The sequence below is a fragment of the Mustelus asterias genome, unplaced genomic scaffold, assembly GCF_964213995.1.
Source record: "Mustelus asterias unplaced genomic scaffold, sMusAst1.hap1.1 HAP1_SCAFFOLD_993, whole genome shotgun sequence".
Classification (NCBI taxonomy): domain Eukaryota; kingdom Metazoa; phylum Chordata; class Chondrichthyes; order Carcharhiniformes; family Triakidae; genus Mustelus; species Mustelus asterias.
Window position 1 is genome coordinate 112,501 of NW_027590939.1, and position 27,326 is coordinate 139,826.

The window sequence follows — 27,326 nt, forward strand, 5'->3', positions numbered from 1 at the left end:
AATGTACAGAGTAGACATGTTCCCTCCAAAAATAAGAGTGGTCCTACCATCCCAGGTATCAGCCTGGTAAACCTTCGCTGTACTCCCTCTATGTACATCAAGGACATCCTTCCTCAGATAAGGAGACCAAAACTGCACACAATACTCCAGGTGTGGCCTCACCAACACCCTGTACAATTGCAGCAAAACATCCCTATCCCTGTACTCAAATCCTTTACCTATGAAGGCCAACATACCATTTGCCTTCTTTACTGCCTGCTGTACCTGCGCGCTGACTCTCACCGGCTGATGCACGAGGACTCCAAGGTCTCGCTGAGTATCCGCCTCTCTCAATATACAACCATTCAAGTAATAATCTATCTTCCTATTATTGCTACCAAAGTGGATAACCTCACATTTATCCACATTATCCTGCATCTGCCATGCAGATACCCACTCACTCAGCCTGTCCAAATCACACTGAAGCTGAAATTAGGAGAGCCAGAAGGGGTCATGAGAAGGCCTTGGCAGGCAGGATTAAGGAAAACCCCAAGGCATTCTACAAGTATGTGAAGAGCAAGAGGATAAGACGTGAAAGAATAGGACCTATCAAGTGTGACGGTGGGAAAGTTTGTATGGAACCGGAAGAAATAGCAGAGGTACTTAATGAATACTTTACTTCAGTATTCACTATGGAAAAGGATCTCGGTGGTTGTAGTGCAGACTTGCAGTGGACTGAAAAGCTTGAGCATGTAGATATTAAGAAAGAGGATGTGTTGGAGCTTTTGGAAAGCATCAAGTTAGATAAGTCGCTGGGACCGGATGAGATGTACCCCAGGCTACTGTGGGAGGCGAGGGAGGAGATTGCTGAGCCTCTGGCGATGATCTTTGCATCATCAATGGAGACGGGAGAGGTTCCGGAGGACCAGTGAGTCTAACCTCAGTGGTTGGTAAGTTGATGGAGAAGATCCTGAGAGGCAGGATTTATGAACATTTGGAGAGGTATAATATGATTAAGAATAGTCAGCATGGCTTTGTCAAAGGCAGATTATGCCTTACGAGTCTGATTGAATTTTTTGAGAATGTGACTAAACACATTGATGAAGGAAGAGCAGTAGATGTAGTATATATGGACTTCAGCAAGGCACTTGATAAGGTGCCCCATGCAAGGCTTGAGAAAGTGAGGGGGCATGGGATCCAAGGGGACATTGCTTTGTGGATCCAGAACTGGCTTGCCCACAGAAGGCAAAGAGTGGTTATCGATGGGTCATATTCTGCATGGAGGTTGGTCACCAGTTGAGTGCCCCAGGGATCTGTCCTGGGACCCTTACTCTTTGTGATTTTGAGGAAGTGGAGGGATGGGTTGGTATGTTTACTGATGACACAAAGGTTGGAGGTGTTGTGGATAGTGTGGAGGGATGTCAGAAGTTGCAGCGAGACATTGATAGGATGCAAGACTGGGCGGAGAAGTGGCAGATGGAGTTCAACCCAGATAAATGTGAGGAGGTTCATTTTGGCAGGTCAAATAGGATGGCGGAATATAATCTTAATGGTAGGACTCTTGGCAGAGTGGAAGATCAGAAGGATCTTGGGGTCCGAGTTCATAGGACGCTCAAAGCAGCTGTGCAGGTTGAGGCTGTGGTTAAGAAGGCGTATGGTGTACTGGCCTTCATCAATCGAGGAATTGAGTTTAGGAGTCGTGAGATAATGTTGCAGCTATATAAGACCCTGGTCAGACCACACTTGGAGTACTGTGCTCAGTTCTGGTCGCCTCATTACAGGAAGGATGTGGAAGCCATAGAAAGGGTGCAGAGGAGATTTACAAGGATGTTGCCTGGGTTGGGGAGCATGCCTTATGAGGATAGGTTGAGTGAGCTCGGCCTTTTCTCCTTGGAGAGACGAAGGATGAGGGGTGACCTAATAGAGGTGTATAAGATGTTGAGAGGTATTGATCGAGTGGACAGTCAGAGGCTTTTTCCCAGGGCTGAAATGGTTGCCACAAGAGGACACAGGTTTAAGGTGCTGGGGGGTAGGTACAGAGGAGTTGTCAGGGGTAGGTTTTTCACCCAGAGGGTGGTGGGTGCGTGGAATGGGCTGCCAGCAATGGTGGTGGAGGCGGATTCGATAGGGTCTTTTAAGAGACTTTTAGATAAGTACATGGAACTTAGTAAGATAGAGGGTTATAGGTAAGCCTAGTAATCGCTAAGGTAGGGACATGTTCCGCACAACTTTGTGGGCTGAAGGGCCTGTATTGTGCTGTAGTTTTTCTATGTTTCTATGTAGCATTTCTGCATCCTCCTCACAGCTCACCCTCCCACCCAACTTTGTATATCTGCAAATTTGAAGATAAAACATTCAGTTCCCTCTTCCAAATCATTAATATATACTGTGAACAGTCGGGATCCCATCCCTTACCACACCTTTCAATAACTTGCCCACCATCGACGTCAAACTTACTGGCCTATAATTTCCCGGATTTCTTTTGGAACCTTTTTTAAACAACAGAACAACATGAGCCACCCTCCAATCATCCGGCACCTCCCCCGTGAATACTGACATTTTAAATATGTCTGCCAGGGCCCCTGCAAGTTCAACACTAGCTTCCCTCAAGGTCCGTGGGAATACCCTGTCCGGTCCTGGGGATTTATCCACTCTGATTTGCCTCAAGACAGCGAGCACCTCCTCCCCTTTAATCTGTAAAGGTTCCATGACCTCCCTACCCGTTTTTCCCCATTTCCGTAGACTCCATGCCCGTTTCCTCAGTGAATACGGATGCAAAAAAACCATTTAGTATCTCCCCCATCTCTTTTGTTGTGAGACTTCTTACTGTGCAAAACCCCAGCCCAACACCGGCATCTCCACCCCCTGACTTTGTCTCTCCTAGACTTTGCCTAGTGGCTTTTGCTACCAAATAAAGCTGTGGGACTTGAAGCTGGTGTTGTGGGACTTCTTACTGTGCCCACCAGCATCTCCACCTCCTGACTTTATCTCTCCTCCAGGTTAAAGTCTAACAATCTGGCAGACTTGAAGCTGGTGTTGTGGGACTTCTGAGTGTGCCCACCCCCAGCCCAACACCGGCATCCCCACCCCCTGACTTTGTGTCTCCTCCACATTGTCTCCCTCACTTCCGGGTGCAATGTTGCTTTGTGAATGGCGGCCTGCCATTGGCTGCCGATGATGTCATGGTGCCGGCCTGTCAATCACCGGGAGAAGCCCCAGGGCTTTCAGCCAAACCGGAGCCGCACATCGAGCGTGTCCGGCCGCCCCAGTGACGGTGAGTGAGCCCGGGGTGCTGCGGGCACAGCGATTGCAATGGGAGGAGGGGGGTTTACATTGAAGCGCCTGCTCTGCTTGTGTCCCATTGGGATGTAGCGCTGGGTCGGTGCCCTGCTGCAGTGAATCATTTGTGTTGGATCACTCAGAGTGCTGGCTGCTCCTTCTCAGCGCCTCCTTCCTGCTGCAGTTGATCAGATGTGTCTGTTTTTCTCTCTGTTTTCTGCTAGCTGGACCCTCCAATGCCTCCTTCTCCCTTGGATGAACGTCTGCTGGTTCAGGTGCTGCAAAGGCCCCGCACCCTGGCACTGCATCTGAACAAGGCACCCTCTGTGCAGAAGCTGCAGAGCCCTGGCGTCAAGGAGCTAAGACTGACCTCTGCTCTGGGGCTGGAGAAGGCTCAAGCACTTGCTGCTGGCAGGGCCGAGGGTCAGGGATTTGCCCAGCCGGCTGACAGCCACACTCTGGACATCAGGGTGACCGCCAGAAGCCCCCAACACGTCCCGGACCACCCAAGACTCTCCTTCAGACCTCAGAGGAAGCCCCCCTTGGTCCAGCAGCAGCCCGCCCTCGGCCAGCGGGGCTGCCCACCGCCGTCGCAGAGAGGGGACCGCAGGGGGACCGTGCCCCGGGACCGCTCCTGCCTCCCCAGTCCCGTGGCCACCTGCCTGGGCATCATGCACCCTCTGAAGTGCGGCTGCAGGGGCTGCTGGAGGCTGATGAGACGCGAGGAGTCCAGCGCCACCTCCTGCGTCTCCTGTAAGCCCAGCCTGAGGGCCCTGGGGTGCGTGCCGGCCCTCAGGCGGGTGAGCTGCTTCCCGGCCCTGCGTTCCATCAGCTGCATCACCTGCGACCCGTCCATGAAGTCCGTCGGCTCCACCTGCAGCTTCTGCAGCAGTGACCCCATCGTGACCTACGATCCCAGGGGCTCCAAGGCCAGCGGCGACGACGATGACTACAACGTCCGCACCATCTGGCCGGAGGAGCTGGCCAGGAAGATGACCCAGTCAAAGGTCCACCAGCAATCCGCCATCATCCTGGACTGCCGTCACCTGGTGGAGTACACCAAGAGCCAGCTACAGGGCGCCATGAACCTCAGCTGGTCGGAGAGTTCGGGCAGGAACCGGGCCGAACACAGCAAGCTGACGGTCTTTGACCTCCTCTCCAGCAGGGAATCCAAGCCGCCCTTCCAACCAATCTGGCCACAGGAACCGAGCGGCTCAGAGCCAAGAACCAAAACTCCCAGCAAAGCAGCCAATCCCCAGTCGCTTCACCTCATCCTGAATTCACTCAGCAGGGAGGGCAAGGACTCGCTACGTTTGCAAGGTACGGCTACACCCGTTGGCCATTCTGGTGGATCTTGATTCTTTTCCAACCATAGTGCGTCTGTTGCAATATTCCGCACGCCGTGAGAGGGGATCCCATAGAAATTTATAAAATTCTAACAGGGACTTGATGGTTTGAGTTATAAGGAGAGGCTGGATAGACTGTAACTTTTTTCTCTGGAGCGTAGGAGGCTGAGGGGTGATCTTATAGAGGTCTATAAAATAATGAGGGGCACAGATCAGCTAGATAGTCAATATCTTTTCCCAAAGGTAGGGGAGTCTAAAACTAGAGGGCATAGGTTTAAGGTGAGAGGGGAGAGATACAAAAAGGTCCAGAGGGGCAATTTTTTCACACAGAGGGTGGTGAGTGTCTGGAACAAGCTGCCAGAGGTAGTAGTAGAGGCAGGTACAATTTTGTCTTGTAAAAAGCATATAGATAGTTACAAGGGTAAGATGGGTATAGAGGGATATGGGCCAAATGCAGGCAATTGGGATTAGCTTAGGGGTTTTAAAAAAAAGGGCAGCATGGACAAGTTGGGCCGAAGGGCCTGTTTCCCTGCTGTAAACCTCTATGACTCTGAAGGTTAGGCAGGGTAGATTCAGAAAGAATGTTCCCGATGGTGGGGGAGTCCAGAACTGGAGAGTCATACCTCTCGCTTCCTTCTCTATGAACGGTATGCTTTGTCTGTATAGCGCACAAGGAACAATACTTTTCACTTCCTGATTTAATCTGAGTTTGTTTACTTGGTTTGGTTTGACCTAAAAAGAGGACAATACTTTTCACTGTATCCCAATACATGTGACAATAATAAATCAAATCAAATCATAGTTTGAGGATAAGGGGTAAACCTTTTAGAACTGAGGTGAGGAGAAATTTCTTCACCCAGAGGGTGGTGAATGTGTGGAATTCACTCCCACAGAAAGTAGTTGAGGCCAAAACGTTGTGTGATTTCAAGAAGAAATTAGATATCGCTCTTGGGGCTAAAGGGATCGAAGGATATGGGGGGGAAGGGGGAATCAGGATATTGAATTTGATGATCAGCCGTGAATTCATAATGAATGGCGGGGCAGGATCGAAGGGCCGAATGGCCTCCTCCTGCTTCTAGTTTCGATGTTTCTATGAGGAAACCCTCAGCACCATCATGGGGAAGCCCTGGGTTGTGGGCGAGGTAGAATGTAACCACCCGAGTCCCTGTCACCCCCCTGAAATTCCCAGCAAATAGAGCCATGACATTTCAAACTCCAGCCGGGGTCTCGGGCAGTCACAGCACGGATCCACACACTGGGTCTATTTGCTCAATTCTCATCTCATCAGTCACTAACGACACTACCATCAGGGATTGGATAATGAGCAAAGAAATTGCCAACCGCGCCCTCACTCTGTTGTTAATCCCTTGTGAGGATTCGCTTTGCCGTCTTGTGTCTGCTCTTCCCTCTCTCTGTCGGAGATCGCTGCTGAGCTTCTGCTGCTCGCAAATTGGTGACAGTGAGGTCCAGTGCCACACTGACCATGAAGGTCCGGTGTCCAGTTCCCAGTGTGTTCCGGTGCCCAGTTCCCGGTGTGTGCCAGTGTCCAGTTCCCAGTGTGTGCCAGTGTCCAGTTCCCAGTGTGTGCCAGTGTCCAGTTCCCAGTGTGTGCCTGTGCCCAGTTCCCAGTGTGTGCCAGTGTCCAGTTCCCAGTGTGTGCCTGTGCCCAGTTCCCAGTGTGTGCCAGTGTCCAATTCCCGGTTTGTGCCGGGGTCCAGTTCCCAGTGTGTGCCAGTGCCCAGTTCCCGGTGTGTGCCAGTGCCCAGTTCTCGGTGTGTGCCAGTGTCCAGTTCCCAGTGTGTGCCAGTGCCCAGTTCCCGGTGTGTGCCGGGGCCCAGTTCCCGGTGTGTGCCAGTGCCCAGTTCCCGGTGTATACCGGTGTCCAGTTCCCGGTGTGTGCCAGTGCCCAGTTCCCGGTGTATACCGGGGTCCAGTTCCCGGTGTATACCGGTGTCCAGTTCCCGGTGTGTGCCAGTGCCCAGTTCCCGGTGTATACCGGGGTCCAGTTCCCGGTGTGTGCCAGTGTCCAGTTCCCGGTGTGTGCCGGGGCCCAGTTCCCAGTGTGTGCCAGTGTCCAGTTCCCAGTGTGTGCCAGTGTCCAGTTCCCGGTGTGTGCCTGTGCCCAGTTCCCGGTGTGCACCAGCGTTCAGTGTCCAGTTCCCAGTCTATACCAGTGTCCGGTTCCAGTGTCCAGTTCCCGGTGTGTGCCAGTGTCCAGTTCCCGGTGTGTGCCAGTGTCCAGTTCCCGGTGTGTGCCAGTGTCCAGTTCCCGGTGTGTGCCAGTGTCCAGTTCCCGGTGTGTGCCAGTGTCCAGTTCCCGGTGTGCGCCAGGGTTCAGTGTCCAGTTCCCAGTCTATACCAGTGTCCAGTTCCCAGTGTGTGCCAGTGTCCAGTTCCCGGTGTGTGCCGGGGCCCAGTTCCCGGTGTGTGCCGGTGCCCAGTTCCCGGTGTGTACCGGGGCCCAGTTCCCGGTGTGTACCGGGGTCCAGTTCCCGGTGTGTGCCAGTGTCCAGTTCCCGGTGTGTGCCGGGGTCCAGTTCCCGGTGTGTGCCGGGGTCCAGTTCCCGGTGTGTGCCGGTGCCCAGTTCCCGGTGTGTGCCGGGGCCCAGTTCTCGGTGTGTACCGGGGTCCAGTTCCCGGTGTGTACCGGGGTCCAGTTCCCGGTGTGTGCCGGGGCCCAGTTCCCGGTGTGTACCGGGGTCCAGTTCCCGGTGTGTGCCAGTGTCCAGTTCCCGGTGTGTGCCTGTGCCCAGTTCCCAGTGTGTGCCAGTGTCCAATTCCCGGTTTGTGCCGGGGTCCAGTTCCCGGTGTGTGCCAGTGTCCAGTTCCCAGTGTGCACCAGCGTTCAGTGTCCAGTTCCCAGTCTATACCAGTGTCCGGTTCCAGTGTCCAGTTCCCGGTGTGTGCCAGTGTCCAGTTCCCGGTGTGTGCCAGTGTCCAGTTCCCGGTGTGTGCCAGTGTCCAGTTCCCGGTGTGCGCCAGGGTTCAGTGTCCAGTTCCCAGTCTATACCAGTGTCCGGTTCCAGTGTCCAGTTCCCGGTGTGTGCCAGTGTCCAGTTCCCGGTGTGTGCCAGTGTCCAGTTCCCGGTGTGTGCCAGTGTCCAGTTCCCGGTGTGTTCCAGTGTCCAGTTCCCGGTGTGTGCCAGTGTCCAGTTCCCGGTGTGTGCCAGTGTCCAGTTCCCGGTGTGTGCCAGTGTCCAGTTCCCGGTGTGTGCCAGTGTCCAGTTCCCGGTGTGCGCCAGGGTTCAGTGTCCAGTTCCCAGTCTATACCAATGTCCAGTTCCCGGCGTGTGCCAGTGTCCAGTTTCCAGTGTATCAGAGTCTGCCCCAATAGCCCATTCTGGGATGGCAGCATTGTAAGCTGGAATGTGTATCCGTACCCGCTGCCATTCGGATACCCCTCTCCACACCACACCCCTGCTCTCTCTCCGTGCGTTCAGGAGCTCAGTTTACTTTGGGGAATGAACACCACTGGGCTCAGCAAAGGGGGAAATGAACAAACCCAATCCCTCGCCCACCTATCAGCTGCTGAGATCTGTTAGTCTATCTCTCCATTTCTCTCTCTGTCTCTAACTCCCTATGTCTCTCTCTCTCTCTCTCTTTCTCTTTGTCTCTCTCCCTTTCCTTCTCCCTCTGTCTCTCTCTCTCTCTTTCTCTGCTTTCTCTTTGTCTCTCTCCCTTTCCTTCTCTCTCTGTCTCTCTTTCTCTCCCTCTCTTCTTTGTCCCTCTCTGTCTCCGGTTCTCTCTTTTTCTCTGTTTCTCTCTCTATCTCTCACTTTTTTTCTGTCTCTCTCTCTCTCTCTCTCTCTCTCTCCCTCTGTCTCTCTCCCTCTGTCTCTCTCTCTCTGTCTCTCTCTCTCTGTCTCTTTCTCTCTGTCTCTCTCTCTCCCTGTCTCTCTCTCTCCCTGTATCTCTCTCTCTCCCTGTATCTCTCTCTCCAAGTCTGTCTCTCTCTGTCTCTCTCTCTGTCTCTCTCTCTGTCTCTCTCTCTGTCTCTCTCTCTGTCTCTCTCTCTGTCTCTCTCTCTGTCTCTCTCTCTGTCTCTCTCTCTGTCTCTCTCTCTCTGTCTCTCTCTCTGTCTCTCTCTCTCTGCCTCCACTCCCTCCCAGGGCTGTGGTGGGAGTTTGTGGGTTGTTGACATTATATTTTGGTGAAGTTGTGTTTGGCGAATCTCAGTAATCCATCATTTATTCCCGTGCTTGCTGGCTCCAGGGCCAGACTGGCCATCTGCTCGGTTTCCATGGTGACCCCCACACTGACCTCACCGTGGGAGAGGGTCTTTGTATTTGGGGGAATTGGCCGCAGTCACAGCAGCTGGTGGGACCCCCGAATAACCTGCCTTCCAGCAGTCTGAGCGCCGGGATGGAGCGAGATCTGTGTCAGAGATCTGCCCATTGGGAGGGATAATGTCTGTCCACTGGGCGGAGACATCCGTCAACTGGGCAGACAGAAACATCTGTCCACTGGGCGGAAACATCTGTCCACTGGGCAGACAGAAACATCTGTCCACTGGGCGGAAACATCTGTCCACTGGGCGGAGACATCTGTCCAGTGGGCAGACAGAAATATCTGTCCACTGGGCGGAAACATCTGTCCACTGGGCGGAGACATCTGTCCACTGGGCAGACAGAAACATCTGTCCACTGGGCGGAAACATCTGTCCACTGGGCGGAGACATCTGTCCACTGGGCAGACAGAAACATCTGTCCACTGGGTGGAAACATCTGTCCACTGGGCGGAGACATCTGTCCACTGGGCAGACAGAAACATCTGTCCACTGGGCAGAAATATCTGTCCACTGGGCGGAGACATCTGTCCACTGGGCGGAGACATCCGTCCGCTGGGCGGAGACATCCGTCCGCTGGGCGGAGACATCCGTCCGCTGGGCGGAGACATCCGTCCGCTGGGCGGAGACATCCGTCCGCTGGGCGGAGAAATCTGTCCACTGGGCAGACAGAAACATCTGTCCACTGGGCAGAAATATCTGTCCATTGGACAGACAGAAACATCTGTCCACTGGGCGGAAACATCTGGACACTGGGCAGAAATATCTGTCCACTGGGTGGAAACAACTGTCCACTGGGCGGAAACATCTGTCTATGGCGAGGGGCTGATAACTTATCCTCGGGGGAAGCCTGTCACACCGGAAGCTCCACATTAGCCGGGAGCCGGGTGCTGTACTCTAGCCCAGCACGTAGCCTCTGTCTCACACACACACTGAGAAACACAGTGAGACACATACACACACGTGGACACATACACACTAAACCTCTGTAACTGAGGAACATGGGTGATTGGAGACTGGGCAGGGGGGTTGAACGGGAGATTTAGAACAAAGAGCAAAGAGAACAAAGAACAGTACAGCACAGGAACAGGCCCTTCGGCCCACCTAGCCCGTGCTCACACAGATGCCTCTCTAATCTAATATTTTATTGCCTCTGTGTGGTCCATATCCCTCTATTTCCTGCCTATTCATGTATCTACCCAGATGCCTCTTGAACGTTGTTATAGAATCTGCTTCCACCGCCTCCTCCGGCAGCGCGATCCAGACATTCACCGCCCTGTGTGAAAATCTTGCCCCTTACATCTCTTTCCCCCCTGTCACTCTCAACCTATGCCCCCGAGTAATTGACCCTGCGACCCTGGGGAAAAGTCTCTGACCATCCACCCTATCCAAGCCTGTCATAATCTTGTAAACCTCTATCAGGTCACCCCTCATCCTCCAGCGCTCCAATGAAAAGAATCCAAGTTTGTTCAACCTTTCTTCATAGTCCATATCCTCCAAACCAGGCAACATCCTGGTAAATCTCTTCTGCACCCTTTCCAATGCATCAACATCCTTCCGGTAGTGTGGCGACCAGAATTGTACACAATACTCCAAATGCGGCCTAACCAAAGTCTCCTGCAGCTGCAACATGATTTTCCAATTCCTATACTCAACGCCCCGACCGGTGAAGGCCAGGATGCCATCGCCTTCTTGACCACCTTGTCCACCTGAGTTGCCACCTTCAGGGACCTGTGGATCTGCACGCCTAGATCCCTCTGTATGCTGATATTTCTAAGGGCCCTACCATTTACTGTCTACTTTCCTTCTGCAGTAGACCTTCCAAATCACATCACCTCACATTTGTCCGGGTTAAATTCCATCTGCCATCTTTCGGCCCAGGCCTCCAGCTGATTTATATCCTGTTGTATCCTCTGACAATCCTCCTCACTATCCGCTACTCCCCCAATTTTTGTATCATTTGCAGATTTAATAATCAGACCACCTACATTTTCCTCCAAATCATTTATATATATTACAAACAACAGAGGTCCCAGCACTGATCCTTGTGGAACACTGCTTGTCACAGACCTCCAGTTAGAAAAGTACCCTTCCACTGCTACTCTCTGCTTTCTATGCCCAAGCCAGTTTTGTATCCATCTTACCAGCTCACCTCGGATCCCATATAACTTCACCTTCTGTATCAGCCTGCCATGAGGAACCTTATCGAAGACTTCACTAAAGTCCATGTATACAACATCCACCGCCCTGCCCTGGTCAGTTTTTCCTGGCACTTCCTCAAAAAACTCAATCAAGTTTGTGAGACACGACCTCCCCTTCTCAAAACCATGCCGCCTATCGTTAATAAGCCGATTCTCTTCCAGATGGGAGTACGTCCTGTCCCTAAGAATCCCCTCCAATAATTTCCCCACCACTGATGTAAGGCTCACAGGCTGTAATTTCCCGGATTGTCTCTTCTGCCCTTCTTAAACAGAGGAACAATGTTAGCTACTCTCCAATCCTCTGGTACCTCGCCAGTGGCTAAAGAGAATACAAAGATTTTGGCCAAGGCCTCAGCAATATCTTCCCTCACCTCTCTCGGTATCCTGGGATAGACCCTATCTGGCTCTGGGGACTTGTCCACTTTAATGTTTCTCAAAACCTCCAATTCCTCCTCCTTTTTTATCTCAACATGTCCTAGAATGTCAGCATCCTCCTTTCTACACTCACCATCCATCATCCTTCTCCTTTGTGAATACTGATGCAAAGTACTCGTTAAGGACCTCATCTGGCTCCACACATAAACTCCCTCCACTGTCCCTGAGTGGACCCACCCTTCCCTGAGCTACCCTCCATATATACTCATAACAAGCCTTGGGATTCTCCTTATTCCTGCCTGCCAAGGATATTTCATGGCCCCTTTTTGCCCCCCAAGAGCCTGTTTAATCTTTGGATTTATTATTTATTAGTCACAAGTAAGGCGTACATTAACACTGCAATGAAGTTACTGTGAAAATCCCCTAGCCGCCACACTCTGGCGCCTGTTCGGGTTACACTCAGGGAGGATTCAGCACGGCCAATGCACCCGAACCAGCATGTCTTTCAGACTGTGGGAGGAAACCGGAGCACTTGGGGAGAAGAAGGCGAAGAGGAGAAATGATAGAGATGTTCAAAATCATGAGGGGGTTGGACAGAGTAGAGAGGGAGAAACTGTTCCCGCTGGGAAAAGGATCAGGAACGAGGGGGCACAGATTTAAAGTGATTTGCAAAAGAAGCAAATGTGATGTGAGAAGAAACTTCTTCGCCCAGCGAGTGGTTGGGATCTGGAATGTTCTATCTGGGAGTGTGGTGGAGGCAGGTTGAAGCGAGACATTCAAGAGGGCATTGGATGATCATTTAGAAACAGTGTGCAGGGGGACGGGGAAAAGGCAGGGGAATGGCACAAAGTCACAATGCTCGTTTGGAGAGCTGGTCAGTGATGATGGGCCGAATGGCCTCCTGCACAGTATCACAGTGTGACAGTATCAGTGTGACAGTGTGACTTTGTGAAGAGAATGGTACCAGCAGGGTAAATGAGGAGAGATTCGGGCTCTGAAGGATCTAGGGGTGAATTGATGCTATTTTCTCTGCTCTGATGTTCCAGATGATGAGGGTGAGGGCAATCCGAGTGTCCCCAGCAGCGAGTCAGTGAGAGCTGCAGACCAGCTGGAGGACACATGTGGAGACCCTCAGGCTGTGCCCCCCTTAACCCCTGACATTGAAAACGCGGAGCTGAGCCCCATCCTCCCGTTCCTGTACCTCGGCAACGAGCGCGACGCCCAGGATCTCGCCAAGATGCGGCAACTCAACGTGGGGTATGTCATCAATGTCACCACGCATCTGCCACTTTACCACGCCCAGGTGGGCGGAGTGCGTTACAAGAGACTGCCAGCAACGGATAACAGCAAACAGAACCTGCGCCAGTACTTCGAGGAGGCTTTCGAATTCATTGGTGAGTGAGGGGACATCACGCTGTGCACTGGCACACTGTCACACTGTGCACTGTCACACTGTGATACTGTGCACTGGCACACTGTCACACTGTGCACTGTCACACTGTGATACTGTGCACTGGCACACTGATACTGTGCACTGTCACACTGTGATACTGTGCACTGGCACACTGTGCACTGTCACACTGTGATACTGTGCACTGGCACACTGTCACACTGTGCACTGTCACACTGTGATACTGTGCACTGTCACACTGTGCACTGTCACACTGTGATACTGTGCACTGGCACACTGATACTGTGCACTGGCACACTGTGCACTGTCACACTGTGCACTGTCACACTGTGATACTGTGCACTGGCACACTGATACTGTGCACTGTCACACTGTGCACTGTCGCACTGTCACACTGATACTGTGCACTGTCACACTGTGATACTGTGCACTGTCACACTGTGCACTGTCACACTGTCACACTGTGCACTGTCACACTGATACTGTGCACTGTCACACTGTGATACTGTGCACTGGCACACTGATACTGTGCACTGGCACACTGATACTGTGCACTGTCACACTGTGATACTGTGCACTGGCACACTGATACTGTGCACTGTCACACTGTCACACTGTGCACTGTCACACTGATACTGTGCACTGTCACACTGTGATACTGTGCACTGTCACACTGTGCACTGTCACACTGTCACACTGTGCACTGTCACACTGATACTGTGCACTGTCACACTGTGATACTGTGCACTGGCACACTGATACTGTGCACTGTCACACTGTGATACTGTACACTGGCATACTGCACAGGCACACTGTGCACTGTCACACTGATACTGAGCACTGTCACACTGATACTGTGCACTGTCACACTGTGATACTGTGCACTGGCACACTGTGATACTGCACTGGCACACTGCATCAGCACACTCACACTGTGCACTGACACACTGTGCGCTGACACACTGTGCGCTGTCACACTGTGCACTGGCACACTGTGCACTGGCACACTCACACTGTGCACTGACACACTGTCGCGCAGTGCACTGGCATGCTGTCGCGCCGTGCACTGGCACGCTGTCGCGCAGTGCACTGGCACGCTGTCGCGCAGTGCACTGGCACGCTGTTGCGCAGTGCACTGGCACGCTGTGCACTGGCATGCTGTGCGCTGGCACACTGTCACGCAGTGCGCTGGCGCGCTGTCACGATGTGCACTGGCACGCTGTGCACTGGTACACTTGCACTGGGATACTGTTAACTGGCACACGGTTGCTCTGTCACACTGTACGCTGTCACACTGTGCTCTGTCACACTGTGCTCTGTCACACTGCTCTGTCACACTGCTCTGTCACACTGCTCTGTCACACTGCGCGCTGTCACACTGAGCGCTGTCACACTGTGCTGTCACACTGTGCTGTCACACTGCGCGCTGTCACACTGCGCGCTGTCACACTGCGCTGTCACACTGCGCGCTGCCACACTGCGCGCTGCCACACTGCGCGCTGTCACACTGCGCGCTGTCACACGGCGCTCGGTCACACGGCGCTCTGTCACATTGCGCGCTGCCACACTGCGCTCTGTCACACTGCGCGCTGTCACACTGCGCTGTCACACTGCGCTGTCACACTGCGCTGTCACACTGCGCTGTCACACTGCGCGCTGTCACACTGCGCTCTGTCACACTGCGCGCTGCCACACTGCGCTCTGTCACACTGCATGCTGTCACACTGCGCACTCTCACACTGCGCTGTCACACTGCGCTGTCACACTGCGCTGTCACACTGCGCTGTCACACTGCGCTGTCACACTGCGCTGTCACACTGCGTGCTGTCACACTGCGTGCTGTCACACTGCGCGCTGTCACACTGCGCTGTCACACTGCGTGCTGTCACACTGCGCTCTGTCACACTGCGCTCTGTCACACTGCGCGCTGTCACACTGCATGCTGTCACACTGCATGCTGTCACACTGCGCACTCTCACACTGCGCTGTCACACTGCGCTGACACATTGCGCGCTGTCACACTGCGCGCTGTCACACTGCGCGCTGTCACACTGCGCTGTCACACTGCGTGCTGTCACACTGCGCTCTGTCACACTGCGCGCTGTCACACTGCATGCTGTCACACTGCGCACTCTCACACTGCGCTGTCACACTGTGCTCTCACACTGCGCTGTCACACTGCGCGCTGTCACACTGCGTGCTGTCACACTGCGCGCTGTCACACTGCGCGCTGTCACACTGCGCGCTGTCACACTGCGCGCTGTCACACTGCGCTCGGTCGCACTGCGCGCTGTCGCACTGCGCTCTGTCGCACTGCGCTCTGTCACACTGCGCGCTGTCACAATGCGCGCTGTCGCACTGCGCTCTGTCGCACTGCACTCTGTCACACTGCGCTGTCACACTGCGCTGTCACACTGCGCTGTCACACTGCGCACTGTCATACTGCGCACTGTCACACTGCGCTGTCACACTGCGCACTGTCACACGCGCGCTGTGACACTGCGCGCTGTGACACTGCGCGCTGTGACACTGCGCGCTGTCACTGTGCGCTGTCACACTGCGCTGCGCGCTGTCACACTGCGCGCTGTCACTGCGCGCTGTCACACTGCGCTGTCACACTGCGCTGTCACACTGCGCTGTCACACTGCGCTGTCACACTGCGCGCTGTCACACTGCGCTGTCACACTGCGCGCTGTCACACTGCGCTCTGTCACACTGCGCTCTGTCACACTGCGCTCTGTCACACTGCGCTCTGTCACACTGCGCTCTGTCACACTGCGCGCTGTCACACTGCGCGCTGTCACTGCGCGCTGTCACACTGCGCTGCGCGCTGTCACACTGCGCGCTGTCACACTGCCGCTGTCACACTGCGCTGTCACACTGCGCGCTGTCACACTGCGCTCTGTCACACTGCGCTCTGTCACACTGCGCTCTGTCACACTGCGCTCTGTCACACTGCGCTCTGTCACACTGCGCGCTGTCATACTGCGCGCTGTCACACTGCGCGCTGTCACTGCGCGCTGTCACACTGCGCTGCGCGCTGTCACACTGCGCGCTGTCACACTGCCGCTGTCACACCGCGCTGTCACACTGTGCACTGTCACACTGCGCTGTCACACTGCGCTGTCACACTGCGCTGTCACACTGCGCTGTCACACTGCGCTGTCACACTGTGCGCTGTCACACGGCGTGCTGTCACACTGTGCGCTGTCACACTGCGCGCTGTCACACTGCGCGCTGTCACACTGCGCGCTGTCACACTGCGCGCTGTCACACTGCGCGCTGTCACACTGCGCTCTGTCACACTGCGCTCTGTCACACTGCGCGCTGTCACACTGCGCTGTCACACTGCGCGCTGTCACACTGCGCGCTGTCACACTGCGCGCTGTCACACTGCGCTCTGTCAAACTGCGCTCTGTCACACTGCGCTGTCACACTGCGCTCTGTCACGCTGCGCGCTGTCACGCTGCGCGCTGTCACGCTGCGCTGTCACACTGCGCGCTGTCACACTGCACGCTGTCACACTGCACGCTGTCACACTGCGCTCTGTCACACTGCGCGCTGTCACACTGCGCGCTGTCACACTGCGCTCTGTCACACTGCGCTCTGTCACACTGCGCGCTGTCACACTGCGCACTGTCACACTGCGCACTGTCACACTGTGCTCTCACACTGTGCTCTCACACTGCGGTCACACTGCGCGCTGTCACACTGCGCGCTGTCACACTGCGCTCGGTCGCACTGCGCGCTGTCGCACTGCGCTCTGTCGCACTGCACTCTATCACACTGCGCGCTGTCACAATGCACGCTGTCGCACTGCGCTCTGTCGCACTGCGCTCTGTCGCACTGCACTCTGTCACACTGCGCGCTGTCACACTGCGCTGTCACACTGCGCTGTCACACTGCGCTCTGTCGCACTGCACTCTGTCACACTGCGCGCTGTCACACTGCGCTGTCACACTGCGCTGTCACACTGCGCTGTCACACTGCGCTGTCACACTGTGCACTGTCACTGCGCTGTCACACTGCGCTGTCACACTGCGCTGTCACACTGCGCTGTCACACTGCGCTGTCACACTGTGCGCTGTCACACTGCGCTGTCACACTGCGCTGTCACACGGCGTGCTGTCACACTGCGCTGTCACACCGTGCGCTGTCACACTGCGCAGTCACACTGCGCTGTCACACTGCGCTGTCACACTGCGCTGTCACACTGCGCTGTCACACGCGCGCTGTCACACTGCGCAGTCACACTGTGCGCTGTCACACTGCGCTGTCACACTGCGCAGTCACACTGTGCGCTGTCACACTGCGCTGTCACACTGCGCGCTGTCACACTGCGCAGTCACACTGCGCGCTGTCACACTGCGCTGTCACACTGCGCGCTGTCACACCGTGCGCTGTCACACTGCGCTGTCACACTGCGCTGTCACACTGCGCTGTCACACTGCGCTGTCACACTGCGCTGTCACACGCGCGCTGTCCCACTGTGCGCTGTCACACCGTGCGCTGTCACACTGCGCTGTCACACTGCGCTGTCACACTGCGCTGTCACACTGCGCTGTCACACTGCGCTGTCACACTGCGCTGTCACACGCGCGCTGTCACACTGTGCGCTGTCACACCGTGCGCTGTCACACTGCGCTGTCACACTGCGCTGTCACACTGCGCTGTCACACTGCGCTGTCACACTGCGCTGTCACACGCGCGCTGTCACACTGCGCTGTCACACTGCGCTGTCACACTGCGCTGTCACACTGTGCGCTGTCACACCGTGCGCTGTCACACTGCGCTGTCACACTGCGCTGTCACACTGCGCGCTGTCACACGCGCGCTGTCACACTGCGCTGTCACACTGTGCACTGTCACACTGCGCTGTCACACTGCGCTGTCACACGCGCGCTGTCACACTGCGCTGTCACACTGTGCACTGTCACACTGCGCTGTCACACTGCGCTGTCACACGCGCGCTGTCACACTGCGCTGTCACACTGTGCACTGTCACACTGCGCTGTCACACTGTGCACTGTCACACTGCGCTGTCACACTGCGCTGTCACACTGCGCTGTCACACTGCGCTGTCACACGCGCGCTGTCACACTGCGCTGTCACACTGTGCACTGTCACACTGCGCTGTCACACTGTGCGCTGTCACACTGCGCGCTGTCACACTGCGCTGTCACACTGTGCACTGTCACACTGCGCTGTCACACTGTGCACTGTCACACTGCGCTGTCACACTGTGCACTGTCACACTGCGCTGTCACACTGTGCGCTGTCACACTGTGCGCTGTCACACGCGCGCTGTCACACTGCGCTGTCACACTGTGCACTGTCACACTGCGCTGTCACACTGCGCTGTCACACGCGCGCTGTCACACTGCGCTGTCACACTGTGCACTGTCACACTGCGCTGTCACACTGCGCTGTCACACTGCGCTGTCACACTGCGCTGCCACACTGTGCACTGTCACACTGCGCTGTCACACTGTGCACTGTCACACTGCGCTGTCACACTGTGCACTGTCACACTGCGCTGTCACACTGCGCTGTCACACGCGCGCTGTCACACTGCGCTGTCACACTGTGCACTGTCACACTGCGCTGTCACACTGTGCACTGTCACACTGCGCTGTCACACTGCGCTGTCACACTGCGCTGTCACACTGTGCACTGTCACACCGTGCGCTGTCACACTGCGCTGTCACACTGTGCACTGTCACACTGCGCTGTCACACTGTGCACTGTCACACGCGCGCTGTCACACTGTGCGCTGTCACACTGTGCACTGTCACACTGCGCTCTGTCACACTGCGCTCTGTCACACTGCGCTCTGTCACACTGCGCTCTCACACTGCGCGGTCACACTGCGCTCTGTCACACTGCGCTCTGTCACACTGCGCTCTGTCACACTGCGCTCTCACACTGCGCTCTGTCACACTGCGCTCTGTCACACTGCGCTCTGTCACACTGCGCTCTGTCACACTGCGCTCTCACACTGCGCGGTCACACTGCGCTGTCACACTGCGCGCTGTCACACTGTGCACTGTCACACTGCGCTCTGTCACACTGCGCTCTGTCACACTGCGCTCTCACACTGCGCGGTCACACTGCGCGGTCACACTGCGCTGTCACACTGCGCTGTCACACTGTGCGCTGTCACACTGTGCGCTGTCACACTGTGCACTGTCACACTGCGCTCTGTCACACTGCGCTCTGTCACACTGCGCTCTGTCACACTGCGCGCTGTCACACTGCGCTGTCACACGGCGTGCTGTCACACTGTGCGCTGTCACACTGCGCGCTGTCACACTGCGCTGTCACACTGTGCACTGTCACACTGTGCGCTGTCACACGGCGTGCTGTCACACTGCGCTGTCACACTGCGCGCTGTCACACTGCGCTGTCACACTGTGCACTGTCACACTGTGCGCTGTCACACTGTGCGCTGTCACACTGCGCTGTCACACTGCGCTGTCACACTGCGCGCTGTCACACTGTGCGCTGTCACACTGTGCACTGTCACACTGCGCGCTGTCAAACTGCGCTGTCACACTGCGCTCTGTCACACTGCGCGCTGTCACACTGCGCGCTGTCGCACTGCGCGCTGCCACACTGCGCGCTGCCAAACTGCGCTCTGTCACACTGCGCTCTGTCACACTGCGCTCTGTCACACTGCGCTCTGTCACACTGCGCGCTGTCGCACTGCGCTCGGTCGCACTGCGCGCTGTCACACTGCGCTCTGTCACACTGCGCGCTGTCACACTGCGCTCTGTCACACTGCGCGCTGTCACACTGCGCGCTGTCGCACTGCGCGCGGTCGCACTGCGCGCTGTCGCACTGCGCTCTGTCGCACTGCGCTCTGTCACACTGCGCTCTGTCACACCGCGCTCTGTCACACCACGCGGTCGCACTGCGCGCTGTCGCACTGCGCTCTGTCGCACTGCGCTCTGTCACACTGCGCGCTGTCACACTGCGCTGTCACACTGCGCTGTCACACTGTGCGCTGTCACACTGCGCGCTGTCACACTGTGCGCTGTCACACTGCGCGCTGTCACACGCGCGCTGTCACACGCGTGCTGTCACACTGCACGCTGTCACACTGCACGCTGTCACACTGCGCGCTGTCACACCGTGTGCTGTCACACTGCGCGCTGTCACACTGCGCTGTCACACTGCGCTGTCACACTGCGCGCTGTCACACTGCGCGCTGTCATACTGCGCGCTGTCACACTGCGCGCTGTCACACCGCGCGCTGTCACACCGCGCTGTCACACCGCGCTGTCACACTGCGCGCTGTCACACTGCGCTGTCACACTGCGCACTGTCACACTGCGCTGTCACACTGCGCTGTCACACTGCACGTTGTCACACTGCGCAGTCGCACTGCGCGCTGTCGCACTGCGCGCTGTCGCACTGCGCTCTGTCACACTGCGCTCTGTCACACTGCGCTGTCACACTGCGCTGTCACACGCGCGCTGTCACACGGCGCTGGCACACTGTGCGCTGTCACACTGCGCTGTCACACTGTGCGCTGTCACACTGTGCACTGTCACACTGCGCTCTGTCACACTGCGCTCTGTCACACTGCGCTCTGTCACACTGCGCTCTCACACTGCGCTCTCACACTGCGCGGTCACACTGCGCTCTGTCACACTGCGCTCTGTCACACTGCGCTCTCACACTGCGCGGTCACACTGCGCGGTCACACTGCGCTGTCACACTGCGCTGTCACACTGTGCGCTGTCACACTGTGCGCTGTCACACTGTGCACTGTCACACTGCGCTCTGTCACACTGCGCTCTGTCACACTGCGCTCTGTCACACTGCGCGCTGTCACACTGCGCTGTCACACGGCGTGCTGTCACACTGTGCGCTGTCACACTGCGCGCTGTCACACTGCGCTGTCACACTGTGCACTGTCACACTGTGCGCTGTCACACGGCGTGCTGTCACACTGCGCTGTCACACTGCGCGCTGTCACACTGCGCTGTCACACTGTGCACTGTCACACTGTGCGCTGTCACACTGTGCGCTGTCACACTGCGCTGTCACACTGCGCTGTCACACTGCGCGCTGTCACACTGTGCGCTGTCACACTGTGCACTGTCACACTGCGCGCTGTCAAACTGCGCTGTCACACTGCGCTCTGTCACACTGCGCGCTGTCACACTGCGCGCTGTCGCACTGCGCGCTGCCACACTGCGCGCTGCCAAACTGCGCTCTGTCACACTGCGCTCTGTCACACTGCGCTCTGTCACACTGCGCTCTGTCACACTGCGCGCTGTCGCACTGCGCTCGGTCGCACTGCGCGCTGTCACACTGCGCTCTGTCACACTGCGCGCTGTCACACTGCGCTCTGTCACACTGCGCGCTGTCACACTGCGCGCTGTCGCACTGCGCGCGGTCGCACTGCGCGCTGTCGCACTGCGCTCTGTCGCACTGCGCTCTGTCACACTGCGCTCTGTCACACCGCGCTCTGTCACACCACGCGGTCGCACTGCGCGCTGTCGCACTGCGCTCTGTCGCACTGCGCTCTGTCACACTGCGCGCTGTCACACTGCGCTGTCACACTGCGCTGTCACACTGTGCGCTGTCACACTGCGCGCTGTCACACTGTGCGCTGTCACACTGCGCGCTGTCACACGCGCGCTGTCACACGCGTGCTGTCACACTGCACGCTGTCACACTGCACGCTGTCACACTGCGCGCTGTCACACCGTGTGCTGTCACACTGCGCGCTGTCACACTGCGCTGTCACACTGCGCTGTCACACTGCGCGCTGTCACACTGCGCGCTGTCATACTGCGCGCTGTCACACTGCGCGCTGTCACACCGCGCGCTGTCACACCGCGCTGTCACACCGCGCTGTCACACTGCGCGCTGTCACACTGCGCTGTCACACTGCGCACTGTCACACTGCGCTGTCACACTGCGCTGTCACACTGCACGTTGTCACACTGCGCAGTCGCACTGCGCGCTGTCGCACTGCGCGCTGTCGCACTGCGCTCTGTCACACTGCGCTCTGTCACACTGCGCTGTCACACTGCGCTGTCACACGCGCGCTGTCACACGGCGCTGGCACACTGTGCGCTGTCACACTGCGCTGTCACACTGTGCGCTGTCACACTGTGCACTGTCACACTGCGCTCTGTCACACTGCGCTCTGTCACACTGCGCTCTGTCACACTGCGCTCTGTCACACTGCGCTCTCACACTGCGCTCTCACACTGCGCGGTCACACTGCGCTGTCACACTGCGCTGTCACACTGCGCTGTCACACTGTGCGCTGTCACACTGTGCGCTGTCACACTGTGCACTGTCACACTGCGCTCTGTCACACTGCGCTCTGTCACACTGCGCTGTCACACTGCGCGCTGTCACACTGCGCTGTCACACTGTGCGCTGTCACACTGCGCTGTCACACTGTGCGCTGTCACACTGTGCGCTGTCACACTGTGCGCTGTCACACTGCGCGCTGTCACACTGCGCGCTGTCACACTGCGCGCTGTCACACTGCGCGCTGTCACACTGCGCGCTGTCACACTGCGCGCTGTCAAACTGCGCTCTGTCAAACTGCGCTGTCACACTGCGCTCTGTCACACTGCGCGCTGTCACACTGCGCGCTGTCACACTGCGCGCTGCCACACTGCGCGCTGCCAAACTGCGCTCTGTCACACTGCGCTCTGTCACACTGCGCTCTGTCACACTGCGCGCTGTCGCACTGCGCTCGGTCACACTGCGCGCTGTCGCACTGCGCTCGGTCGCACTGCGCGCTGTCACACTGCGCTCTGTCACACTGCGCGCTGTCACACTGCGCGCTGTCACACTGCGCTCTGTCACACTGCGCGCTGTCACACTGCGCGCTGTCACACTGCGCGCTGTCACACCGCTATGTCACACTGCGCGCTGTCACACTGCGCGCGGTCGCACTGCGCGCTGTCGCACTGCGCTCTGTCGCACTGCGCTCTGTCACACTGCGCTCTGTCACACCGCGCTCTGTCACACCGCGCTCTGTCACACCACGCGGTCGCACTGCGCGCTGTCGCACTGCGCGCTGTCGCACTGCGCTCTGTCGCACTGCGCGCTGTCACACTGCGCTGTCACACTGCGCTGTCACACTGTGCGCTGTCACACTGCGCGCTGTCACACTGCGCGCTGTCACACTGCGCGCTGTCACACTGCGCGCTGTCACACTGCGCGCTGTCACACGCGTGCTGTCACACTGCGCTCTGTCACACTGCGCTCTGTCACACTGCGCTCTGTCACACCGCGCTCTGTCACACCACGCGGTCGCACTGCGCTGTCACACTGCGCTGTCACACTGTGCGCTGTCACACTGCGCGCTGTCACACTGCGCGCTGTCACACTGCGCGCTGTCACACTGCGCGCTGTCACACTGCGCCGTCACCCTGCGCCGTCACCCTGTGCACTGTCACACGCGCGCTGTCACACGCGCGCTGTCACACGCGTGCTGTCACACTGCACGCTGTCACACTGCGCGCTGTCACACTGCGCGCTGTCACACTGCGCGCTGTCACACTGCGCGCTGTCACACTGCGCGCTGTCACACTGCGCGCTGTCACACTGCGCGCTGTCATACTGCGCGCTGTTACACCGCGCTGTCACACCGCGCTGTCACACTGCGCTGTCACACTGCGCGCTGTCACACTGCGCTGTCACACTGCGCGCTGTCACACTGCGCGCTGTCATACTGCGCGCTGTTACACCGCGCTGTCACACCGCGCTCTGTCGCACTGCGCTCTGTCACACTGCGCGCTGTCACACTGCGCTGTCACACTGCGCGCTGTCACACTGCGCTGTCACACTGCGCGCTGTCACACTGCGCGCTGTCATACTGCGCGCTGTTACACCGCGCTGTCGCACTGCGCTCTGTCGCACTGCGCTCTGTCACACTGCGCGCTGTCACACTGCGCTGTCACACTGCGCTGTCACACTGCGCTGTCACACTGTGCGCTGTCACACTGCGCGCTGTCACACTGCGCGCTGTCACACTGCGCGCTGTCACACTGCGCGCTGTCACACTGCGCTGTCACACTGCGCTGTCACACTGCGCGCTGTCACACTGCGCTGTCACACTGCGCTGTCACACTGCACGTTGTCACACTGCGCAGTCGCACTGCGCGCTGTCGCACTGCGCGCTGTCGCACTGCGCTCTGTCACACTGCGCTCTGTCACACTGCGCTGTCACACTGCGCTGTCACACGCGCGCTGTCACACTGCGCGCTGTCACATGCGCGCTGTCACACTGCGCGCTGTCACACTGCGCGCTGTCACACCGCTGTCACACTGCGCTGTCACACTGCGCTGTCACACTGCGCTGTCACACAGTGCGCTGTCACACAGTGCGCTGTCACACTGCGCTGTCACACTGCGCTGTCACACTGCGCTGTCACACTGCGCTGTCCCACTGCGCTGTCCCACTGCGCTGTCCCACTGCGCGCTGTCACACTGCGTTGTCACACTGCGCTGTCACACTGCGCTGTAGCACTGCGCGCTGTCACACTGCGCTGTCGCACTGCGCGCTGTCGCACTGCGCGCTGTCGCACTGCGCTCTGTCACACTGCGCTCTGTCACACTGCGCTCTGTCACACTGCGCTGTCACACTGCGCTGTCACACTGCGCGCTGTCACACTGCGCGCTGTCACACTGCGCGCTGTCACACTGCGCTGTCACACTGCGCTGTCACACTGCGCGCTGTCACACTGCGCGCTGTCACACTGCGCTGTCACACTGCGCGCTGTCACACTGCGCGCTGTCACACTGCGCTGTCACACTGCGCTGTCACACTGCGCGCTGTCACACTGCGCTCTGTCACACTGCGCTGTCACACTGCGCTGTCACACTGCGCGCTGTCACACTGCGCTGTCACACTGCGCTGTCACACTGCGCGCTGTCACACTGCGCTGTCACACTGCGCTGTAGCACTGCGCGCTGTCACACTGCGCTGTCGCACTGCGCGCTGTCGCACTGCGCGCTGTCGCACTGCGCTGTCACACTGCGCTCTGTCACACTGCGCTGTCACACTGTGCGCTGTCACACTGCGCGCTGTCACACTGCGCTCTGTCACACTGCGTTGTCACACTGCGCGCTGTCACACTGCGCGCTGTCACACTGCGCGCTGTCACACTGCGCTGTCACACTGCGCTGTCACACTGCGCGCTGTCACACTGCGCGCTGTCACACTGCGCGCTGTCACACTGCGCGCTGTCACGGCGCGCTGTCACGGCGCGCTGTCACGGCGCGCTGTCACGGCGCGCTGTCACGCTGCGCTGTCACGCTGCGTTGTCACGCTGCGCTGTCACACTGCGCTGTCACACTGCGCGCTGCCACACTGTGCCCTGTCACACTGCGCGCTGTCACACTGCGCCCTGTCACACTGCGCGCTGTCACACTGCGCGCTGTCACACTGCGCGCTGTCACACTGGTACTGGTTTCTGGAGGGTCTGGAGTGGGCACTGGTTTCTGGAGGGTCTGGAGCGGCTACTGGTTTCTGGAGGGTCTGGAATGGACACTGGGGTTGCACTGGGTACTGGTTTCTGGAGGGTTGCACTGGGTACTGGTTTCTGGAGGGTGTGGAGCGGGTACTGGTTTCTGGAGGGTGTGGAGCGGGTACTGGTTTCTGGAGGGTGTGGAGCGGGTACTGGTTTCTGGAGGGTGTGGAGCGGGTACTGGTTTCTGGAGGGTGTGGAGCGGGTACTGGTTTCTGGAGGGTTGCACTGGGCACTGATTTCTGGAGGGTTGCACTGGGCACTGGTTTTTGGAGGGTGTGGAGCGTGCACTGGTTTCTGGAGGGTGTGGAGCGGTTACTGGTTTCTGGAGGGTTGCACTGGGCACTGGTTTCTGGAGGGTGTGGAGTGGGCACTGGTTTCTGGAGGGTTGCACCGGGCACTGGTTTCTGGAGGGTTGCACTGGGCACTGGTTTCTGGAGGGTGTGGAGCGGGTACTGGTTTCTGGAGAGTTGCACTGGGCACTGGTTTCTGGAGGGTTGCACTGGGCACTGGTTTCTGGAGGGTTGCACTGGGCACTGGTTTCTGGAGGGTTGCACTGGGCACTGGTTTCTGGAGGGTGTGGAGTGGGCACTGGTTTCTGGAGGGTTGCACTGGGCACTGGTTTCTGGAGGGTGTGGAGCGGGTACTGGTTTCTGGAGAGTTGCACTGGGCACTGGTTTCTGGAGGGTTGCACTGGGCACTGGTTTCTGGAGGGTTGCACTGGTTTCTGGAGGGTTGCACTGGGCACTGGTTTCTGGAGGGTTGCACTGGGCACTGGTTTCTGGAGGGTTGCACTGGGCACTGGTTTCTGGAGGGTTGCACTGGGCACTGGTTTCTGGAGGGTGTGGAGCGGGTACTGGTTTCTGGAGAGTTGCACTGGGCACTGGTTTCTGGAGGGTTGCACTGGGCACTGGTTTCTGGAGGGTTGCACTGGTTTCTGGAGGGTTGCACTGGGCACTGGTTTCTGGAGGGTTGCACTGGTTTCTGGAGGGTTGCACTGGGCACTGGTTTCTGGAGGGTTGCACTGGTTTCTGAAGGGTTGCACTGGGCACTGGTTTCTGGAGCGAGCTCTGACTCTGGCGTCTTCCTTTTCCTTTCTCAGAAGAAGCTCACCAATCGGGTGAGGGGGTTCTGATCCACTGCCAGGCTGGCGTGTCCCGCTCTGCCACCCTGGTCATTGCCTATCTGATGAAGCACACACTGATGACCATGTCAGACGCCTACAAGTACGTGAAGGGGAAACGTCCCATCATCTCCCCCAACCTCAACTTCATGGGGCAACTGCTGGAGTTCGAAATGGACCTCAACAAGGGACTGACGCCCCGAATCCTCACCCCCAAGCTGAGTGGGCTGGAGACCGAGGTGTAGGCAGCCTGCACAACCCCTTCCCCCTCCTTCCATCAACCTCTCCCCCACACACAGACAGGCTGGACACAGCATCACAGCCAGCAAAGACACGCCTCAGGTGGAGGCCAAATGCTTGACCCTGGACATCTCTCTCTCTCTCTCCAACAGGGATAATCTCCTGCTTCCGTATTCGACCAGACCCTGGACATCTCTCTCAGACATGGGCCTCCATGTTCGAAGGAAACTGCCTCTCGATGCAGTTGAGTCTGTGGACATCTCTGAGCTAAATCTGATCGTGGAGCTCTGGACACAGGAAGGATCTCTGTGGGTTTGGAGTGCTGGGACCTAATGTATCAACGATAGGGTCATTTAGCTTGATGCTGGGATCGTTCTAGACTGGGGCGACGGTGGGGAGAAGGAGGGGAGGGGAGGGGGGATGGGGCGACAGTGGAGTGACGTGGGGGGGGGGAGGGGAGAGGGGAATGGGTGGCAGCGGGCTTGGACATGGGGGTGGGAAGGTGAGGATTTTCCCTTGAGACATTTACTGTGCAATCTGGTCAAACTGCTCAGATGTTAAACACGTCTGAATCT

At 57.5% G+C, this 27,326-nt stretch overlaps 1 protein-coding gene across 1 annotated transcript; it reads left to right on the plus strand.

Moving 5' to 3' along the window:
- The first annotated feature begins 3,494 nt into the window (after nucleotides 1–3,494).
- Nucleotides 3,495–27,023, plus strand: LOC144487731 (dual specificity protein phosphatase 10-like). Its single transcript, XM_078205800.1, has 3 exons — nucleotides 3,495–4,578; nucleotides 12,512–12,859; nucleotides 26,491–27,023. Exons 1-3 carry the CDS (start codon nucleotides 3,495–3,497, stop codon nucleotides 26,754–26,756), a joined length of 1,698 nt encoding a protein of 565 aa, XP_078061926.1. The 3' UTR covers nucleotides 26,757–27,023.
- The last annotated feature ends 303 nt before the right edge of the window (nucleotides 27,024–27,326 follow it).

Excerpts from the sequence above, each read along its gene's own strand:
- LOC144487731 (XM_078205800.1), top strand. The coding sequence starts at position 3,495 with ATGCCTCCTTCTCCCTTGGATGAACGTCTGCTGGTTCAGGTGCTGCAA. Across the intron at positions 4,579-12,511 it reads GGACTCGCTACGTTTGCAAG|ATGATGAGGGTGAGGGCAAT; the intron begins GTACGGCTACAC and ends CTGATGTTCCAG. Across the intron at positions 12,860-26,490 it reads GGAGGCTTTCGAATTCATTG|AAGAAGCTCACCAATCGGGT; the intron begins GTGAGTGAGGGG and ends TTCCTTTCTCAG.